This window comes from Typopeltis vanoorti, chromosome 10 (genome assembly GCF_054136105.1).
Source record: "Typopeltis vanoorti isolate ZY-2024b chromosome 10, IOZ_Tvanoo_1.0, whole genome shotgun sequence".
Taxonomy (NCBI): domain Eukaryota; kingdom Metazoa; phylum Arthropoda; class Arachnida; order Uropygi; family Thelyphonidae; genus Typopeltis; species Typopeltis vanoorti.
This window is the reverse complement of record NC_143558.1, coordinates 46,254,416-46,277,589: the sequence shown is the minus strand read 5'-3', so window position 1 is coordinate 46,277,589 and position 23,174 is coordinate 46,254,416. Positions and strand designations below refer to the sequence as shown.

At 35.9% G+C, this 23,174-nt stretch overlaps 1 protein-coding gene across 2 annotated transcripts in view; it reads left to right on the top strand.

The window, feature by feature from the left end:
- LOC150102387 (endoribonuclease Dicer-like) overlaps positions 1-23,174 on the top strand; it is a 310,963-nt gene that overhangs the window by 257,589 nt on the left and 30,200 nt on the right. For both annotated transcript variants that reach the window (XM_090399452.1, XM_090399453.1), the window contains one exon: positions 2,428-2,599. In XM_090399452.1, coding sequence (XP_090255578.1) covers positions 2,428-2,599 — 172 coding nt within the window. The remainder of the gene's footprint in view (positions 1-2,427; positions 2,600-23,174) is intronic.

Here is a 23,174-nt window from a genome sequence, read left to right as displayed (position 1 = left end):
TGTTCTAATTATGTTTCCTATATTGAAAGTTTATCTTTCACTTGGTTAGACTATAATACATTTAGTTTAATCCTTTATCCAAGTGTGAGCAAACAAAGTTTGCACCTGAAAGTATCTTCAGGACTGGGGTAAGGTGGTGCAACTCGTTGCAAAGGTGGAGCAAGCTAACGTAGAGATGACCTTGCTAATGCTTCTGCCTGGTATCTCCACTTGGTCCTGGCTCCCACTGAAGAGACCTCAATAAAGGTCGAAACTAGTCTGGGTAGTGGCCCTTCCCATAATGCATGACATTATACATATCTGCAAGGAGATGTGTTTTGCATTATGGGGGATACTGAGATAGGAGTGATGTTAGCTTGCTCCACCCTTTGCAACGAGTTTCCCAGTGTTGTACCACCTTATCCGAGTCCTGAAGATACTTTCAGGCGCAAACTTTGTTTGCTCACACTTGGATAAAGGATTAAACTAAATGTATTATAGTCTAACCAAGTGAAAGATAAACTTTCAATATAGGAAACATAATTAGAACAAGAATAGGATATTGTTAGACAATAGAATGTGATTTGTTCAGTTTATTCAAGGAGATATGGACAGGGGGAAGACTATTAATGATTGCAGAGGAATTAATGTAACAAAAGTAGAAATCTCCAGTGATAGTGGTGGTAGTATAGCAGTATGAGTGAAACAATAAGGGTTTGAGACATTTGGCATGAGATAGAGGTTAACAGGACAAAATGCACAATTTGCCACTGTTACAAACCAGGATCATCTGAAGAATACTGTGAGCTGTATAGACAGATAATTTATTGATATTATTGATACAAGTTGTGGGTGATTTCCACTATTTGGGATATAGAATGAAAGATGGAGAAGGTATGAAAGATGAGGGGGGAAAATGAATTTATCAAACTAAAGGATAAATTTTCAGCAGCACTTGATGGGAGAGACTCATGGCACAAGAACATTGGATCTAAGAATCTATCTATAAATGGGTTGACCATTATGCCTCCATTTGGCGAGAGTAATCATGCAGTTTTGATGTGGAGGTGACAGCAAACGTAAAAGCTTTTACTAAGAAGGGGATATATGCAGAAGTATGAGGTAGGCAATTAATAAATTGAGCTCGAGGTAGTGCTTTGGCATGAGAAACTGCATGGTAGTAGAATTAGTGGCGTGTGGGAATTAGTCAAAGGAAGTTATATCTAACTGAAGCACTATAAAGAGCAGGCTAGTAAAGTGGTGACCATGGTGAGGAAGGCAAAATCAGATTATCGAAAAAAGCTGAGTTGTCAACTGTTTACTTTACTAAAGTATATATTTCAAGTAGATCATTAGCTCTCTGGATACTGAGGCAGAACTGGATGAAAGAAGAGAGGTATTAGAAGGATATTAGAGGAATTAGAAGTATTAAAGCTGTTACAAGAGCTTGGCTTAAATTCAAAAGTTGAACTAGATAGGATATTGGCACCAGTGTTGAAGCAATGTGCAAAACAGTTAGTGATGCTCCGGACCTGGATTTTAATTTGAGTCTTAACACATGCAGGATTTGTAATGAGTGGAAGGAGAGCAAGATAATTCAATTATACAAGGGTGGAGCTAAGACTGATGCATCAAATTATAGACAAGTTGGTATATCTGGTGTGGTCACCAAAGTATTAGAGAAGGCATGAGACTGATTTTACCACTCATAAAACTACAGATCTATGCGCAAGGAGAATATAAAGGAAACTAAGAGCATTTAGGCTATCACTGATAATTCAAGGTTAGGTAACACTTGAACTCCGGAAAGGTTTCTTTGGACAATAATTTTCTGTGCTAAAGCTCTGACTGGCGCAGCTAAAACAAACAAATATCGTCAGAGTTCGAAAAGGGAAACAGTCCCCACAGAGATAGTTTAGAGATTTATTTTAGTTGGCACAGGAGAAATAATAGTAGTGAATTTATAGGAAACCAACGACGTAACACACTCTTCCTTTCAGACATAAGCACTAAGAGAGTGTCACTACCCAGACCGATTTTGGCCTTTCTTAAGGCCTCAACAGTGGGAGCCAGACCTAGGAAGATGCGAAGTTGAATTAATGCAAATATCATATATTCCCATTATTCTGGATCACAGATAGCTGTAGAAAGCTTTTTTTTTTCCTCACTTGGTTACAAAGTAAGTTATACTTGCCAAGAAAGTAAACTCTTGTTTAATTCTTTACCCAAATATAAGTATTTCCTTTACCCCAAAAGTATTGTCATGATGACTTTACATTAATTGCATTAGTATCCCATGATGTAGAATTTCTTGGTAAGCATACATTAATACTAATGTATGCTTCAATAATATTGTTATTTTATGGCCAAATAAACATGCATTTCATAAATTCTGCTTTGCACCTTCAACTCAAAATAATAACATATAGCTTTCTGTTTTGTGTTAAGCAATGCGGGTATTATTTAGAAGAAGAAGAATGTGAAGATATGGATGAAGTTGAGGTACCTAAAGCTCTGGGTGATATTTTTGAATCTGTAGCAGGAGCTATTTATTTAGATAGTAATATGTCACTGGATGAAGTTTGGAAAGTTTATTATCCTATGATGAAACTGGGAATTGGTACGTACTGTTTCTCGAATAACTACATTTCTGTATTTCTGTTTAATTATTAGTTTTGTTTCACATATGCCTGTATTTGCTCTTCTAAGCACTTCTTAAAGAGCCATTAATTTATTTTATAATTTTTGATAAAAACATTCAATAATTCATTATTGTCTAACTATTATAACATTAAAAAGGTGGTACATATAAAAATGATAGATGATATGGTAGGATGAAAATGATAAGATGATGACTGATGATATAAAAATTATAATATGTAAAATAAATTCTTGCTATCTGTATGGTATGCATGCTCCTAAGTGATTTCATTTATTTATTTTTTATTTATTTTGCTTCCACACACGAAAAGCCACAAGGCCTATAGTGAAATTGCTTTAGTATGATGGTATTCTGTTGCTGTTCTTTTTAAAAAGTTGGAGGTTATAGTCTGAACAATAGGGAATGCTATTGTTCAGAATTGAGGTAGATGTAATGAAAGATGAATGGAAATAGTAAGTACAGTGAGTTAGCAGTTAAAAGGATGTTTGACATCTGTTGCTCATGTTTAGCAGAAATAGGGGCTGAGTCAATACAGGTTCTGCTGAGTAGTGTCCATATAAATATATGCAGAAACTGACTAACAGTGAAACAGTAGCTGAATGCATGTGAGAGAGAGAGAGAGATCATCAGTGAACCAAACTACCCTATTCTGAATAACATGAGGAATTTCTAGAGGTCTTTAGGTGCACCACTTCAAATATGAGACCAACATTCCGGGGCTGAGCAGATTTGGGATGTGTACATAGTAACACATCTTGAGTGAAAAAGGATGCCAAGTTTTGTTTTTAGAAGCCATGGATGCCATTAGAAGTAACCTGATTATGCCAGAAAAGACAAGAAATGAGAGTCAATCTGTAAAAATAGCTCTCATCTTAACTGTTCAGTTGAGCATTATCAAAGGTAAGGGTAGCTGAAGGAAGATCTTTGGGTGTGTGCATGTGCGTGTGCACGCGCTTTGGAAGCATTAAAAGTACTATGTTATCACTGACTGAAGGATGATTTGGAGATTATTGTTTAGGTCATTGATTGCAAATGATCTTTGAGCTTGAGATGTTTGAACATTGCAGGATTTGTCATCAGCAAAACTATGAATAGGGTTTAATGTCAGTAAGAGACGATTATTTATATATGTGAGGAAAAGTGCAAGTGAAATAACAGAGCCATGGGGAGTACCTGCATTAAACAGAAAGTCTAAAGTAAATTTAGTTTAATCCTTTATCCAAGTGTGAGCAAACAAAGTTTGCACCTGAAAGTATCTTCAGGACTGGGGTAAGGTAGTACAACACCGGGAAACTCGTTGCAAAGGTGGAGCAAGCATTGGAGGCAGAAATATAAACAACTTAAGATATGCAGACAATACAGTACTGCTAGCTGAAAATGAAAAAGATCTTCAAAAACTACTAGAAGAGATGCTGAAACTAAGTGAAAAATATGGACTTAATTTCAACTTCAAAAAAACCAAAACCATGCTGGTAACAAGAGAAAAAGGGAAAATACCTGATATAAATATTAAGATCAGAGGAAATACCCTAGATCAAGTAGAGAGTTATATATATTTGGGTCAACTAATTAAAGAGAATGGAAAGTGTGATAAGGAGATATTAAGAATAGAAATTGCTAGATCAACCTTAATTAGCATGGAAAACATTCTAACCTGAAGGGAAATTCACACAAAAAAAAACAAGAATTAGGCTGTCCAAATGGTTAACACTGTTATATGGAGCAGAAACTTGAACAATATCAAAATATTGTGAAAATGAACTAAAAGACTTTGAGAAGTGGATCCTCAGAAGAATTCTTAGTCCCATGGACTGCCAAAAAAACTAATTTAGAAATATTAGAGATCATTGGAAAAGACAGGACTCTGTTGAAAACTATTAAGAAAAGGAAAACCACCTACCTTGGTGACATACTAAGGCATGAATCCCTACAAAAACACTTCTAGAAGGAATGATACAAGGAAAAAGAAGAAAAGACAAAGAACAGATTGGATGGGAAATATTAAGGACTGGACCTTTTTGAAGAATGTAAAAGAGAAGCACAAAACTGTACATGGTGGAAGCTCATGGTAGTCAACCTCCTGGAAGGAGATGACATCTGACAATGACAATATATATATATATATATATATATATATATATATATATATATATCAGAAGCATAGATTCAGTGTGTGCAGTGCACATCAAGAATAGTAAATCACTAATATGATATTTTTGCATTTATTCCTGTTAAAGACTCCTTTAATTGTTTACTGGCTTCATGTGATTCTAAAAATTAAACAGAATATACTAATGCTTCACGAAGAGGACACTTTTCGATGTGTAAACATTGCATACATTCATGTTAATAGCCTGGGTGTGGTCACAAATATGGACATTTTTGAGCCCTTTGAACAGATAGCACAGCAGGTCAAATTCTTAGCGTTACAGTGGTTTTAAAACCACCCAGAAGGTGAGACAATAGCACCCAGAAATCAGCGACTGTGATTGATTATTGTGTCAACCAATCCGATTGAATGTTGTCATTTGTCATGAGTTGCTGTTTTTGTTTTCTGAGTTTCATCTGTTTTTTTTTTTTTTTTTTGTGTGTGTGAAATGATGTTTTTAGGACACCGATATAGACAAGTTTTTAACACGTTCGCTGCCATGCTACTTTGGCATAGTCTGTTCCCATGCGCCGAGCAATTTCACTTCTTCAAGGTCAGTGCGGTAATCTCGTTGCCGGCGGTAAGTGTCATACGAGTATACTCATAGTTGGCTTGTGCAGAGCATATACCATCTATGAGAATACACAGTTTTGATGCTAGCTCCACAAGCCAAGCATTTTCACTTCTTCAAGGTTAGTACAGTAATCTCGTTGCCGGCAGTAAGCGTCATATGAGTATACTTGTAGCTGGCTTGTGTGGCTGGTTTACCAACTACGAGTATACTCGTAGTTGACAGCGAACGTGTTAATATATAATTTTCTATAAATAATTTATAACTTTTTTGCCCATATTTACAATGGGAAACAGTAATCTTTAAGGGAAAACAGTGTTGACAATCTCCTGAATGTCTGGTTTTCTGCCAGAGGTTTTGCAGATTGTATGATTATAATTGGAGGTACTCCTTGTCCTCCTCTTCCAAATTGACTATTAGATTTACATTCTTGAGTAATTCAAATATGGCATTCTTATTCATTATTGTTTTCTAATATATCTTAAAACAAACACATTGACCACCACACTGTGCAGGTAGTGTTACAATTAATTGATAAATTAAAGCATTCAGTTATTACAATTAATTGCATTGGACCAATTAGGATGAGTGCTGATGCACTATTCACTCTTAAAACTTTCGATAAAAATGCAATCATATGGTCAAATTGACATGAATTTTATAGTGCATGTTGCATAAGCCCCAGGACCACACATCCCACTGAAATGGACACATGATGTCACTGATACATACATACCAGTGGTGTCATGTGCCCATTTTGGTTGGGTGTGCTGTTGTGGCTTATGCAGCCTGCTCTACAAAATTCACGTCCGTTTAATCACATGATTATTTTTTTTTTCTTTTAATCGATGTATGAAAATTTTAAGAGTATATAGCACATCGGTGCTTATCTTAATTGGTCTAATGCAATTAATTGTAGGATAACTTCGAATACTTTAATTTATCAATTAATTGTAACTACATTTGTGCAGAGTGTGGGACAATGTGTTTGTTTTAAAATACTGTATATTAGAAAACAATAATGAAGGAGAATGCTATATTTGGTTGTTATATTTGAATTACTCAAAGGTGTAAAATTTGGAAGTGGAGGACAAGGCTTACATCCTTTGACTACAATACTGTTTCCTATGGTAAATATTGATAAAAAAGTTATAAATTTATTGAAAAGTATATATTAAAAACTTGTCTATATTATAATAAAAACTTGCCTACCACATGAGTTCACACTTCGTGCACGCAAAACAGATGAAACTCAGAAAACAAAAACAGTAACTCGTGACAAATGACAACGTTCAATTGGATTAGTTGATACAATAACCAATCACAGCATTTAGGTGCTATTGTCTCAGAGCTCACCCTGCCTCGCCTTCTGAGCAGTTTAAAACTACTAGAACACTAAAAATTTGACCTGTTGTGCCATCTGTACATCTTTTTAAGGGTGTATGTATTTTGAATGCACGCCCAGGCTATTAATGCAAATGTAATGCAATGTTTATGCATTGAAAGTGTCCTCTTCATGAAGCATTAGTATATTGTGTTCACTTTTAGGAATCACTCAAAGTCTGGAAACAATTAGTGGAGTCTTTAATGGGAATAAAGGCAAAAATATAATATCGGTGATATTGCTATTTGATGGATAAGCACCACACACCTAGCACATCCTGAATATTCGCCCCTGATACATACATATATATAAACAGCATTTCCAAAAGGGATCTGAAAGCAAGGCAAGCTGGGAAATTTCTACAATTTTGCTTTTTCTAATGATGAAGTCTAACATCAGATTCATCATTAGCTTTACTTCCTCTTTTGTCATCCCTTCTGCTTTTTCAGAACATCACTCCATTCATGTTTATTAACAGTTAGAGTTAACTTGCAGCAGATGCTCACTATAAGAAATAGTTTATTATAATACAAAGTTAACTGTAGTGGATTTTAGGGGGAGGGAAAGACTGACCCCCCCTCATTAGGTTGATAGTTGGATGACATACACTTATCACCTTTTTTTGGAATTAGCACAACTGGATTGTTTGTATATATATATATATATATGCTGTGGATTGAATGCCAGCTGAATATAATATAGTGTAAAGATGTCTTAGTTAAGGAGCACATCTCTTGAACACAACAAATGATGGGATGTCATCAGGATTAGAAGTATTTTTTTGATGCCCAGGTTGCCCTGTCTTTCTTGTGGAAGTTCACTGGAGGTACATGTTTTAGGGGTCCAGGTGAAGGAAGTAATTTGCCTTGTCATCTGTTTAGGAGTTGGATGAGAAAAGTGATACCAGGAGGTCAGCTTTCTCTTTAAGTGATGTTGCAATATTGTGATCTGGGTGAGACAGAGGTGGGAGTACAGATGAATAAAAATTTGCATGCAACAGGGATCAAAATTCACTACTGCCATTGTTATAGGCTGCAGGTTTATGTTTAGACTTTTCATTATCAGACTGCTGTATTAATGATATTATTGCAAGTGTTGTTAGCTTTGATGGAGGCTAATGAAACCAGAGATTTTGTCTCCAGTTACCTATGATCAGCAGTTTGTTTTGGTCACCCTGGTACTGGCACACTTCTTGGAAAACCATGGCTTGAATATTGGGTTGCAGTTTTGAAAATTTTGGAAATAAAGACTCTTATTTCAACATGGATAATTTCAGTGACAAGATCACCAAATAACAGCTACTACTGCTCCAAAATCACCCCCCCCCCCCACAACAGATGCTAAATATGTTGGCATTTAAGTAGACAAACTCTCATCATTTCTGTCAAACTCTTCCCAGCAAAAGACATGATTCCAAGTAACATAAAAAAAAAAAAAAGAACCCTCATATTTCAAAATGTGTGAATCAATACTTGTGTATAGTGTATACATGAAATGCAAACAGCCATCTGTCCAGATTAGTAAAGTTACAGCAAAGAGGTTGTTTCAGCAGTGTTCTTGAAGGCTTAATATACATCAGTCAGTAACCAAATGGTGACACAAAATCCTGAGCTTTAAAAATCTGACACACCATCTACTGTTACTAAGAAATTACTTCAGTAACACTTATCATAACAATAGAGACATATCAAATAACATAATCCACCACAACTCTTAACATGACTAGACACTGCAGCAACTCACGTGGTGCATCTTCAAGAGAGAGAGAGAGAACATCTCATACCAATGCTACTCAACAACATGCAACAAAATTTAACATGTTAACACTGGGCAGTGCTTGCACGTGCTAACACTGTTTTCAGGAACTTGCTTTATCATATGTATGTCTCTCCACATTGGGGGCACCTTTTCACAAAGTTTGCATTGCATGTTAGTTGCAAACTTTTTTTAGTTGAATTTTATTTGTAAAATTAGTTTGCAAACTGTCAAAATGTACAATTCAATCAGATTTCAAGTTATATATATATATATATATATATATATATATATATCTTTATTTGCTTTACATAAACTGCTTGCTTTCTGCACCCAATGAAGGATTGCATTATGAATAGGTATTACTGTGTATTTTCTGCACCTCAAAGCTTGAAACAGGATGTTAGGACAAAAAACGTATTGATAATACAATAAAACTGTTTTTCTTGCATACATGTAGCATAGTCTTTGTGGGAGGGAATGTGTTGTTCATTACGAAGAGTTATTTCATTTGTCTCTAATTACACAAATTGTTGCTAAATATGGTACATAGACTATAATTGTCTCTATACTGCGTTTAGTATAGAATACAGTAAAACTATTTCTGTTTCTTGCTTCTGCAGTGTAGTGTCTGTTGTGGATTTTTTTTTTTTTTTCCCACACTATGAGAACATTTTGATTCCAGTCTTTGGAAAGAACAGATGTAGTAAGTTAAAAATTCATATATTCCTGAATGAAAATGAATTCTATGTATTATAAGAAGTGGATTGTGTCCATTGATCTCCAACAAAATACAGGTATCTATTATTTATAAGACAGAGGAGCTGCTTACAAAAAAAAAAAAAAATGGACATAAGATTCACAAAAGGATAGAAAATTGTGATGATTGGAAATTATGCATGTATATTACTATGTGAAAAAAGTGTATGCTGTAAAAAGTTATCATTAGTGAATACAAGAAAATTCTTAGAAAACAAGGTTAAATATAAATAAAGCATAGAAATAAGTAGACATAACAAGCATAACATATCATATTGGGCAACATGATTTTCAGCTCCATCAATTTATATGTATTCCTGCCACACCTAGATAAATCACCTGATGAACATTATTAGTTCATTGGATTAGCCCCTCCCCATAGTTATTTACTTATTGGTTTGGTTAGCCATTTATATTTTGCAAACAAATTTCTTTCAATCTCCTCATAATTTGTTTTGTATTCTTTTTCTTCTTTTCTTTGCGGATTAGGCATTCGCATGTTCCAGCTTCACTGGTCTTTCCATCTTGCAGCTGGTCTTCCCCCCCCCCCCTCTCTCTCTCTCTCTCTCTCTCTCTCTTTGGTCTATATTCATCCACCTCTTTTGGTAGCCAATATCTTTCCATCCTAAATAGATGTTCTCTATATTCCTTGAACTTTTCATTTATGTGATAAATATCTAGTTCTTTTCTGATGTCTTCATTTCTTATATGATCCAATTTCGTGCATCCTTTAATTGCACTTAAAAATCTCATCTCTGCAGCTTGTATTTTATTTCATCTTCCTTTTCAACAGTACATATTTCAACAGTACAATAGGCTGGTCAAAAGGTTGCCCGCTAGAGGGCCAGACGAATGGTTGTGTTTTCAGAGAGCTCCCGAAAGCTAAGTACAATTTTGAGTAAAAATTAGAATATAGGTTAAAATCATAGCGTAATATTGCCTAATTTTGGTAGCTTGTTGTGTCTGTGGGATTTTGGTGTGAATTACGTTATTTAATTTAGTATATAACGTTACATTTTCATAGATTTGAATATGGCGGCAATGCGACGTAAGATAATGGCGTCCAAAAATACGACGGCATTGTACAAAAACTATAATGTGAGAGAGTTTGTCCAATGTGATGTGTGTGGAATGTATGCATTCCTGAATGAGGCTGGAATTTGGATTGAAAGTGATAGTGGTGGGAGAATGTGCAGAAAGTGTAAGCAAAGTGAGGAGTTGAAGTATGTGTCAGGTAGTGAGATAGTTATGGTTGAAGAAAGCCAGAATTGCCAGAATGTGAGTGAAAATAGTGGCTTGATAGAGAATTGCGATGTACAAGATGGCAATGAGAGCAGTGATCTAAGAAAGAGTGAAAGCAACCATACTGAGAGAGCAAATGGTTTAAATGATAAAAATAATGAGGAATTATTTGTAGGAAGTGAGATCGCTAGGTTGCGCACAGTGATACAAAATGCACAACAGCAATTAGAGCACCTGCAAAACTCTTTCCAGAGTGATTCGGCTAGTGTAAAAAAACAGTGCAAGAATGAGAGAGTTTCTGAAATGAAGGAAAGAGTGTTGTATGGTGACTCGTTATTAAGAGGGGTGATAGATGGCAGTGTAACTAAATCGTACTTACCGGGTGCGAAATTTAAGGATGTAAGTGAGAGTATTAGAGTGCAAAAACAGAGGGTGAAAGAATTAATAAAGAGAGGACTTGAAAGTATTGTTAAAGGTAGCAAAAGAAAAGAGTGACAGAGTTAGAATGGTTAGTCTGTTGCCGTGGTATGACAGAGAGGAGTTTAGGAGGAGGGCCATAATCGCAAATGACATTATGCGTAGGTTATGCAGACGGTGTGGTGTGGAATAAGTTTGAAGGGCGAAAGGACTTATACAAGATGGATGGCCTGCATTTGAATGAACTTGGTGTGCGGAGACTGGAAAGAGTGTTGCTGAATGAAGTGAAAATGGATGTGCAAAACCAGGGAAACTAGAACTACCAAGGAGGGGGGGGGGGAATGGATATGCAGACATCAGTGAGACAGATGAGTGTAAGAATGTATATAATGTACCCGAGCCAGCACTAAGGACAAAAAATGGGAATGGGTCATTTAGAATAACGTATCAATATAGGGGTGGGACTAAGGGATCACTGCATTTCATGTATACTAATGCCAGGAGTATTAGGAACAAGAAGGAAGAATTTTTGGCCTTGATCGGCTCTTCCTGGCCACAGGTTATTGGCATTAGTGAAACATGGCTGACGGAAGAAGATATAGTTAGTGGGATAGAATGTGTAGGTTATAGTGTGTTTAGGAGGGACAGAGAGAATAAAATGGGGGGAGGGGTATTATTGATGATAGCTGATGAACTGCAGCCAAGGAGAATTGAAGTTGTATCGCAGGATAGTGAAAGGAGCTCATTTGAGGCTATTTGGTGTGAGATTGAGACTGGCAGAATAAAATATACAGTTGGGTGCTGCCATAGACCAGGTGATGGAATAGATGGTGGAGATAGTATGCATAGGGAAATTGATGAAATGAGTGGAAGGAGGGTAATTATTATGGGGGATTTCAACTACGGTAACATTGATTGGAAGGAGGAGAGGACACATGTGAGGAAGGAAATGGATTTTATTCAATTATTAAGGGATAACTATCTGAGACAGCATGTAATTGAAAATACTAGGGGTGTGAGAGTGCTTGACCTGGTAATAGCATCTGAGAATTTGACTGTAATGAATATGACCATGTTGCCACCTATTGGTGAGAGTGATCATAAGGTCTTGACCTGGGAGGTGGCTAAAGGTGTGGAATTTTCGATTAAGACAGGGTATATGTAGAATTACCGTGCTGGCAAGTATGACAAGCTTAGGAGATTGCTTGGATCAGTGCCATGGCATGTACAACTGCAAGGGCTGGATGTCGATAGAGCATGGGACGTGGTCAAGGAGCATTTACAGGAGGTAATGGCTGATTGTATACCTAGGGTCCGAATAGTAAAACAAGTAGGGGTTAAATGGATGAATAACACCATTAAGCTTGAGCTGCAAAAAAAGAAACAACTGTGGAGGGAATTTAAAGAAAGGGGTGACCTGCAGGCACACGAACGGTATAAAGTGCAGGCCAGAAAGGTAACGAGTGTGGTAAAAAAAGCAAAAGCGGATTATGAAAGGAAACTAGCTTTGCAAGCAAAAGAGAATCCAAAACAGTTCTTTCAATATGCTGCAAGCAAGAAAAAAACTGTACATGGCAAAATGATTTTAAGGAATGACGATGGTAAGGAGGTCACTAAATCAGTCGATATAGTGGAGTTACTGAGCACGCACTTTGCAAAAGCATATCATCCAGGTGGTGACATTGAAAAAGTGAAGGAACCATTAGTTTATACGGGAATAGTAATGAATGAAGTGGAGGTGACTAGTTTATTACAGAACCTTAATGTGAACACATCTGTGGGATTAGATGGTATACCGGCACGGGTCTTGCGTGAAGCGGCTAAAGAATTATCAATGCCCTTGACCATGTTGTTTAATCTGAGTCTCAGGTCTGGCTTAGTCCCGAAGGTGTGGAAAGAGGGGAAAATAGTTTCACTGCACAAAGGAGGATCCAAGACTACGGTTGCAAATTACCAACCGATCAGCATATCAGGAGTTGTTGTCAAGGTCTTAGAGAAAGTAGTCAAGGGAAAAATACAGGAATGGATTGATGAAAACGAGATACTGTACAGGGGACAGCATGGCTTTGTGAAGGGTAGATCATGCTTCAGTTACTTGCTCAAGTTTTATAACAAGGTGACGGCTGAACTGGATAAGGGAAATGGATTTACAGTGATACTGCTGGACCTGGCAAAGGCGTTTGACAGGATACCACATGGAATACTAATCCGTAAACTACAACATATGGGAATGGATATAGGGTTGGTGAGATGGATAGGTGGTTGGTTGATGGAGAGATATCAAAGAGTAGTTTATTCAGGAGTAGAGTCCAAAAGACGGCCTGTGACTAGTGGTGTGCCGCAGGGTTCTGTTCTTGGACCACTGCTGTTTAATCTGTTCATTAATGATATAGGGAAGGATCTAAGTGGAACAATTAATTTGTTCGCTGATGATGCAAAGTTGGGTAGGGCAATAGTGAATGCAGAAGATGTCAAAGTCTTGCAGGATGACTTAGATAGATTGGAGTTCTGGGCTAAGGAGAATGGATGTCAATTTAATGTGACAAAATGTAAGGTTATGCATTTTGGGGTGAAAAGATTAGCAGCAGTATACCACATTGGTGGAACTGTACTCCAAGAGATTGATGATGCCAGGGACTTGGGAGTGTTGGTGGATAAGGAGATGAAGTTTAGGGGGCACACTGCAAAAGTAGCTAAATCAGCTCATCAACTCACTTGGTTGTTGAAAAATACCTTGACGAGCAGAGACAAGCAAGTTATTGTACCTCTGTACCGAGCCTTGATAAGACCTCATCTCGATTACTGTGCCCAGATTTGGTCACCTCGGTTCCTTCTTGATGGGGAGGAGGTGGAGAGGATCCAGAGGCGAGTGACTAAGATGATAACAGGTCTATGGAATGAACCATATGAGAACAGGTTGAAGATTTGTGGGTTGCAGAAACTAGTTGATAGGCGGAGGAGGGGAGATATGATTGAGACATTCAAATTGCTAAAGGGATTCTATAGGATTAATTCAGAGGATATTTTTGAGATCAGGGCTGGTGGTGGGAGAACTAGGGGACACCTATGGAAGCTGGGCAAGAGTGTGGTTAGCAGGGGTGTTAGAGCTGGGTTCTTTACTTTTAGAGTGGTAAATGAGTGGAATAAGCTGCCAGAGTCTGTTGTGGGTGCTATGACGGTGAATGAGTTCAAGACAAGGTATGATAGATACTGTGAGAATGTAATCGCATAGTTGTGTGGACATGATGTTTAGGGCCTCCCTCGATGAGTCTAAGGACTCCTAGAGTCGCCCGAAATAATAATAATAATAATATTCTGAACCATATAATTGAATGGGAGTTGCCAGTACTTTATAAAATTTTTGTTGAGTTTCTTGTCTTTTTGTGCTTTTTTTTAAAAAAAAAATTATTTTTATTCAGTATCCTTTTAATTGTTCCACAGATTTTCTGAAATTTCTTTATTTTTTTCATCTATATCTTTATTTTTTAGATATGTTATTATGCAGCCTAAATAATTAAACTGTGTCATCTGTTCTATTATTTTATTTTCTATGACTATTTTTGACTTAACATGATCTCAACCTTTAAATGCCATGACTTTTGTTTTCTTTTATGAAATTTATTGTATTGTTGGCTTATTTTGTTTAATTCATAAACTGATTTTAAGGTAATCTTCATTTGTCTTTTAATATAATCTGATCATCATCATCTTATAGCATTGTTGATAACACTTCTTCTGGTTAACTGGATACCTTGTTTTATTGTTGTTTTCCATATTTTAACAATCTGATCAATATATATATATATATATTGAATGGAGTTGGAGCTAAGCTATCTGACACGATTTATTTCAATTTCCTCTCTTAATTTATTACCTAACTGTAACTATTTTTGTATCTTTATATAAACTTTGTATAGCTTGTACCAAGTATAATGGATATTCTTGTTTTTTCATTATATTCCATAGTTTTTCTCTGTGTATTTTATCAAAAGCTATCTCATAATCTATGAAGGCCATATGAGTCTCTAAATTCGAATGCAATTTAAATTTGCAGAATATTATTCAGTGCAGTGTATGTGAAATGTATGCGTCAAGAAAATTAAAGAACATATGGAAGTTGAAACTGGAGAGAGAGAGAGAATATGTATTAAGTGTTTTAAAATTAAGTGTCGGTTAGGTAACAAGAATGCAACAAACACCGGCAATGAAATGGATAATGATGTTAATAATGTTGAACATGTGGCTGTGGAAATAGAGGAGAATGAAATGGATATCAATAAAGAAATAGTGCACTTAAATGTTATCCTTCATAGGACAAAGCGTGAAACTGAAAAACTGCAGAAGTGGCAAGAGTTAAGCAGGGCTGAAAAAAGAAAGAAGCAGATGATCTGAAAGAACAATAAAGACTGACTGAAAAAACAACATAAAACAAGTTAAGGAGAAAATTATGTATGGAAACTCAATAATCAGGGGAGTACTTAATGAGAGTATGACAAAATCGTGTTTCCCAAGTACAAAAATTCACGATATTAGCCACGCCATCCAGATGCAAAAAGGTAAGTCGAAGGAAATGATTGTGTTGGTTGGTACCACTGATTTGAGAGGTGAGACGTATTCTATGAGGGAGGATGTATGGGAGTTGTTAGAAGAGGCAAAACTGAAGAGTGAGAAGGTGAAGATTGTAAGTCTCCTACCATGCTATGATAGAGGTGAACCGAGGAGGAGTGCATTAATAACTAATGAGTCTATATGTAGATTGTGCAAAAGGAATGATGTAGAATTTGTGGATCTATGGTCTCTGTTTGATGAAAAGAAGGATTTGTATAATACGGATAGACTGCATCTTAATGGTTCTAGTGTTAGGTGTCTGGAGAGAACTTTGTTCACCAAGCATGCTGACGTGCAAATTCAGGGAAACTTAAGCAATTAGGATATAAGCAAGTGAGTTTATGTAAAGGCAAAGGGATGTTGCCATTTCTGTATACTAATTGCAGAAGTATCAGGAACAACAGGGAGCAGTTTTTGGCATTGATTAGTGCAACCTCACCAAAAGTTATAGGCATTAGTGAGACTTGGCTAACAGCTGATGATGTAGTCACAGGGATTGAATGTGAAGGGTTTAGCATTTTTAGGGAAGATGTAGAATATAGGATGGGGGAGGGGTGCAGGAGAGGAGTACTGTTGATGATAGCAGATGAATTGCAACCAAAAAGAATAGGAGACAGGCGAGTGGCTGTTCATTTGAAGCAATCTGGTGTGAGATTAAGACCAATAAGAGAAAATATGCATTTGGTTGTTGCTATAGGCCAAAGAGTTCCACAGATGATCTGGAAGACATACATTGCCAAATTAGTACAGGTCGAGTGATTATTATGGGGGACTTCAACTATGGAGATATATACTGGAAGGAAAAAAAGATCACATGGCAGAAAGGAAATAGAATTTATACACCTGCTGAGAGATAATTAATTGATGCAACATGTGATGGAGAGAACTAGGGGTAGAAGAGTATTGAACCTGGTCATAGGATCAGAAGAGCTATCCATAACTGAGGTGAACAGATTGCCTTCAATTGGTGAAAGAGACCATACAGTCTTGACTTGGCAGATTGTAAAACACAAAGAATATTCTATCAAGAAGGGGTATTTGTGGAACTCCAAGGCAGGTGATTATGACATGCTTAGGAAAAAGCTTTAATCTGTACAATGTCATAAAATACTGCAAGGTAAGGATATTAGTATTGCATATGATATAGTTAAGGGTCATCTAGAGGAAGCAGTATTAAATTGTATACCTAGGATAAGGAGGGTTAATCAGGTAGGAGTTAGATGGATGAGTAATATCATTAAGCATTTGATACAGAAGGTATATTAAGAGAAAGGAGACAAGCAAACTCATGAATAGTATAATGCTCAGGCAAGAAGGGTGACCAGCATGACAAAATCAGATTATGGGAAGAATTTAGCTGAGAAAGCCCAAAGAAATCCCAAAGAGTTCTTTTGTTATGTGGCAAGTAAGAGGAAGAATGACTATGGAAGATTAACCTTAATGAATGATGATGGTCACTAGGAGACAGAAGCAGATAAGATAGTTGAGTTACTGAGTGACTGCTTTGAAAGCATATATATATCTTCCTAGTGAGCTTACTGCTTTAACCTACATGACAGACACTAATGTGAAAACAGAAGTGGATGAATTGGAGGTTTTTAGGATATTGCAGAATTTCAATGTAAATACAGCTGTGGGATTAGATGAGATATTCACAGGTTTTGTCAGGAATGTGCAAGAGAACTGACAATGTCTTTGACTAAGCTGTTTAATTTAAGTCTCAGCTCTGGTAGAGTTCCAAGGGAGTGGAAAAAGGGCAAACTTATTCCTTTGCATAAGGGAGGTTATTCTAAGACTACAGTAGCAAATTATAGGCCAATCAGTATCTCAGGAGTGATGTAAAAGTACTAGAAAATTGGTAGAAATGAGAATTCAAGAATGGGTAATTAAAAATATGATACTGTATGAGGGTCAGTCATGTCTTAGTAATTTACTAATTTTTGCACCTGGTTGGCCAGAGTGGTTAGCATATCCGCTCCTCAGCCAAAAGGCTATGGGTTCGAATCCCGCTGTGGGCATGGATGTTTGTGATTGTCTGTGAAAATAATGGTGGTGGTTGGTATAGATGAAGGTAGTTGTGGTTGGTGAAGTGATGGAGAGTTGTAGAGCAGGTGCCCTCCCTCGATGAGTCTATGGACTCCCTGGAGGTGCTACATAATAATAATAGAGTAACAGCTGAGTTGGATAAAGGAAATGGCCCACACAATGATTTTGCAAAGGCATTTGGCAGAATACCACATGGAACACTGTTATGCAAATTAGAACAAATGAAGATGGATGTGACACTGGTTAAGTGGATTAGAGGACGACTGCTGCTAGACAGATTTCAAAAAGTGTGATATGTGGAGGGGCAGAATCAAGGCAAAAAGAGGTGACTAGTGGTGTGCCAGAAGGTTAGTCCTGGGACCATTGCTGTTTAATTTGCACATAAATGATATAGGAAATAACCTGAATGGAAATATAGTTTGCCCACAGTTTGTAGATCTCTGCTTGGCGAGTTGCGAAGAATAGTTGATTCATGATGAAGGGGAGAAAGAAATGAAGGATGTACGAATTGGTCGCCAACATGCGAAATCATGTGCTTTATAGATAAAATTTTCCAACTATTATACAAGCAAAATAGCTATCACTTTAAAAACTATAATGATCATAAAAGAGAAGTTAATTTTCCGAAGTGTAATAATAAACAACTTATCCTAGAAGACGGATTGATTACCCTATTATCGGAATGGATTCTGCTTTTGGTGACATGCGCAGAAGTGTCGAAGGGTCTCGAATCTATGGGCGTACTATATTCAGTTGTTTGTTGATGATGTGAAATTAGGTAGAGTAATAGTTAACCAAGACGATGGAGAGCTTGCAGGACAATTTAAATGGGCTGTCAGTATGGGCATCAGTTTAATGTTGAGAAATGTAAAGTTATGCATTTTGGGATAAATAGGTTACAAGCTGTTTATCACATTGATGGCACTGTACTACAGGAAATAGATGAAGCTAGAGATTTAAGGGTAGTGGTAGACAAAGTTAAAGTTTAGAGGACATATTGCTATGCATTGGTACCACATAAGATTACTTGGCTAGTAAAGAACGCATTAACAAGTAGAGATAAGGAAGTTGTAATTCCTCTTTATAAGGTCTTGATGCCCACATCTGGATTACTGTGCTCAAGTCTGGTCTCCTGGGTTTCTTGGGGATGTGGCAGCAGTGGAGAGGATTCAGAGGCAAGTGACCAAGATGATGAGTGGAATGTGCCCTATGAGGATAGATTGAAGGTGTGTGGATTGCAGAAGTTGGTTGATAGGAGAAAAAGAGGGGATGTGATAGAAATATTTAAGTTGCTTAAAAGATTTTATAGGATAGATCAAGGGGAAATGTTTCAGCATTTGGATAGAGGAACAGAACCAGGGATCATCCCTGGAAGTTGAATAAAGGTGTGGTCATTAGGGGTGTGAGGACTAAATTTTTTGATTGGAGAATGGTGAATAATGAAATGGGTTACCACAGTCAGTTGCAAGTGCTTTTTTCTGATAATGGGTTCAAAGAGAGGTATGATAGATTGGGTCTCCTGCGATTAGTCTTCATACTCCATGGAGGTGCCCATATAATAATAATAAATTAAATTCTCATCTTTTTTCAGTAATTTGTTTTAACACAAATATTGTCTATACATGATCTTCCATGTCTGAAACCATTTTGTTCTTCTGTGAGTAGATTTTTTGCAATATTTCTAAATCTTTTATTCAGGATTTTACTGTAAATTTTGTAACCTGTATTTAATAAACTTATTGCTCTGTAATTTCCAGAATCATCTCTGTCTCCTTTCTTAAATATAGATATAACCTTAGCTTTTAGATAATCGATGGAACCTCACATTTTCTCCAACAGTTACCATATTTACTCAAATGTAACTTTCACTTTTTATCCCAAAAATTAAAGTTAAAAAATTATGGTGCGAGATCTATACAGGGATTTTTGGAAACTAACGTTTTTCAGGAAAAAACTAAATCAATGTTTATCACGTTCATTATAATTTATAATTGCTCACATTATGAAATTAATGCATTTAAATTTTAATTATCAACGTTATTTACACGATCGGCCGCTCACCATCATGCAATATATTTGAATCTTTTAACAACAACTCTTATATAATTAAATTAATTATTTGTGACAAAATCATGTCCCAAGCTCTCAAAATCCAGTTGCACAACAGTTCTAACAATGGTCTCTTAATCCATCCCCAGTAATCCAAGATCGAGTAGAAGTCAATGCCCTCACTCCCACATTTCCTCTACTGGTTGCTTCCGTCTCTATGCATATGATTAGTGTAGTATTAACAAAATATTGTGGACTCAGTGACAAAGGCAAGCCAATGATTGTTGAGTGGAAATGAATTCCACAATATCTGAAATTGCCATAACAACATTCACTCTCTATTTCTTAAAATTTTAAACTTTTTAATTTCTTTTTTCATAAAGTCAAATCAGGGGTGTGAGATATATGCGAGGGAGAGTTATATTTGAGTAAATATGGTATGTATTAATTTTAAGAATCTGTGATGTAAATATTCTCCACCATATTTCCAAAGCTCTGTATTTATGTCATCTAATCCAGTTGATTTTCTATTTTTTGATACCTTTAGTGCTTCTTTTAGTTCTTCCAATTTTATTGGTTCTATGTCAGTACTGATTTCTTCATTATTATTTTCTTTTATTAAATTTGGGTCATACCATAAATTCTTATGTTCTATTCATTGTTTCTCTTGTATTATGTTGATTTGTGCTGTATCTCTTTCTTTATTGTTTAATTTCCTTAATATTTTATAGGTTATGTATTGTCTTCTATTTTATTAATAACTCTCTCCCAAGAATCTTGTTGAGCTTTCTGCACTATGATATTTTAGTTATATTTCTTTTGTTTCCTTTGTATGTTTTTGAAGGAGTGATTTGTATGTCATTTATTTTTCTTCTATTGCATTTTTTATATCTGTTCCAGATTTTTAATGTTTTTGTTTTTAATATTTTATTTACTTTACAAGTAGAGGCTGCTTTATGGATTATCTTTATTAAAGTTTTCCATTCTTCTTCTATATCTTCACTGATTTCAGCTTTTTTTTTAGGTAATCTGTTAATCATGATTGTTATAGCATTCTAATGCTTTCATCTTATAATAGATATACCTTGTATACTTGTTCTATTTCATGTTTTTTTCTTATTTACTTCCTTTCTCCATTTTTCTAGTATTTCTATTTTAGATATACTGATCTGAAAAAAAAATTTCACTTCCTCTGTAAGCATGTACATCTCTCACATGTGCTGTTAGTTTCTGATTAGTAATGTTATAATCAATTATAGACCTTGTTCCTTTTCGATTCCAAGTATATTTATTTATATAGCCGCCATAGCGCAATTGGAAGAATAGCGGATCATTGTGCCCTTCGACTGGAAAAGACCTGGGTTCGATTCTCTTTGTGACGAGGGGAATCCTTATATGGACTTTTTCAGTTAAAGGCAAGTTAGCTAATCTCATGCAGAGGTAGCAGGGCTTTTCATCCCGCGTACAGACGTATCGGCCTTCAGAACACACACAATTTACAGACAAAATATACTGTTGTTGGTGATGATGGGCAATAGATCGCATTGATGGTGGTAATGATGTAGTTGGAGAATTAAGTAGTAGTAGTAGAGAAGACGAGATGTATTTAGCGAAGTAGGGTAGAGTGCCTTCCCACGATCTCTCTGGAGGTGTCATGTAATAATAAAATAATATTTTTTTTGAAAAAGACTTGGTTATTTTGAAATTATTGAAAGTGCAGAAGTCTAATAGTTCTTGATCATTGTTATTCATGCAAATTTCTCCATATTTTTCTAAGCCACTTGGGATTGGATTATTTTCAACTCGAGCATTAAGATCTCCTGCTATTAATACATAATCAGTTTTTTATATTTATTTAACTCTTTTTGTGGTTCCCCAAAAACTTGTTCAGAATCCTCTTTCCTACCTTCTTCGGGTTCATATAATCCTATGATATTTAAGCAGCTTGTGATTGTTTTTAATTTGATCATTTACAAAATTGTACTTTAATATATTTTTCTATTTTTCCGTTTATTATAGATTAAAATGGCCACACCACTAGAAGCTCTGATATGTTGGTCTACTCCACTATATAGCATAGTAAAACCATCTACATCTTTTGAGATTCCATGATTTTGTTTATCCTTACTTGCTCGTTTTCCATTGTTTTGTTGAAATGAATTTTCCAATTCGAGTGTCTGAGTTGTAGAAATGTTTTACTTGGTAAGATAACCAGCCTTATGCAAAACCCTGAACCTGGACGACCAGGGTATCTCTCTTAGTCTGGTTCCTACCTCTAGTACCCCATCTCTTTTTTTTTTTTTAATCCCATCATAAATGCAAATACAGTGGTGCCTTGGTTAACGACAGTAATCCGTTCCAGGATTACCGTCTTTATCCAAAGCATGATTCCCCATAAGATTTAATTGAAAATCAATTAATTTGTTCCGGCTCCTCCCCACAACCTCCTCCCCAAAATATGGTAAATATCATTTATTATATATATGTATTTGCTACAAAAAAATTAACATTAATAAAATGAATTGTTCATGAAAACAGTTTTTAATTATCAATCTTCACCAGAAGGACAATTGGGCTCATTTCTTTTTTTCAAAGTTGTCAAACCAACCTCTGCTACCTTTGAAATCATCATCATCTACCTCAGAACTTGATCCCGAAGTCTTCTTTTTTCAAATCTTGATAAATCTGTTTAGCTTTCTGGCAGATTGCATTTTGTGATGTAGTATCGCCCGCCATTCTCTTTCTTTGATCGAAATTAGTAATAGATTTTCGATTTGCTCAAAACGAAGCCCTCTGACATTCAACCTTGAAGTTCCCTTAGCTACCATAGTTCTTCTTTGTTAGCCAAAATGGTTGATATTGTAGAATGACTGGTTTCATATATTCGAGCTAGCTGCATAACTTTCACACCTTCATGATGTTTTGCTATTATTTCTTTCTTCTGTTCAATAGAGAAAATTTTTCTGTTTTTTTTCCCCTCACTAGCTTTCTTTTTGGGACTCATTTTGTCACACAGTAAAAAAATTCAAATTTTTTATTTCACACTGAAAATAAAAGTAAAAGTTCAAAAAAAAAACTTTTTGAAATAAAAGTTAACAGTTAAATTCGAAACCTGCAATTTTTGACTTAGCATTTTGCTTGTAAGGTGATGATATTAGATGCAGCACTTACTGTAACATACACTGATTAGCAGCTTATAGATACAATGATTATTATACAGATGAGATTTGATTTTGCTTTTTGATGGTGAACGAACAGTGACATGCACTTGCCGATTTATTGTCTTTATGTGTTGGTTCATATAGACTATATGAACCAACACATAAAAAATAAATGCTTAAATACTCATTTTCATCATAAAACGCATTTATAACCACAAATTTTAAAATAAAGCACAGTACATTACAAGAAAAGAAACAATAAATGGAAAATGTAAACAGCTGGCTATGATGGGTCAAACATATCTGAGCTTCACAGCTATGCCGCGTGGCTGTTCTCTATTCGACAATGTCTTCCTGTGCATGGCTGAGTGCGATCGGAAAATTCCGGTTTT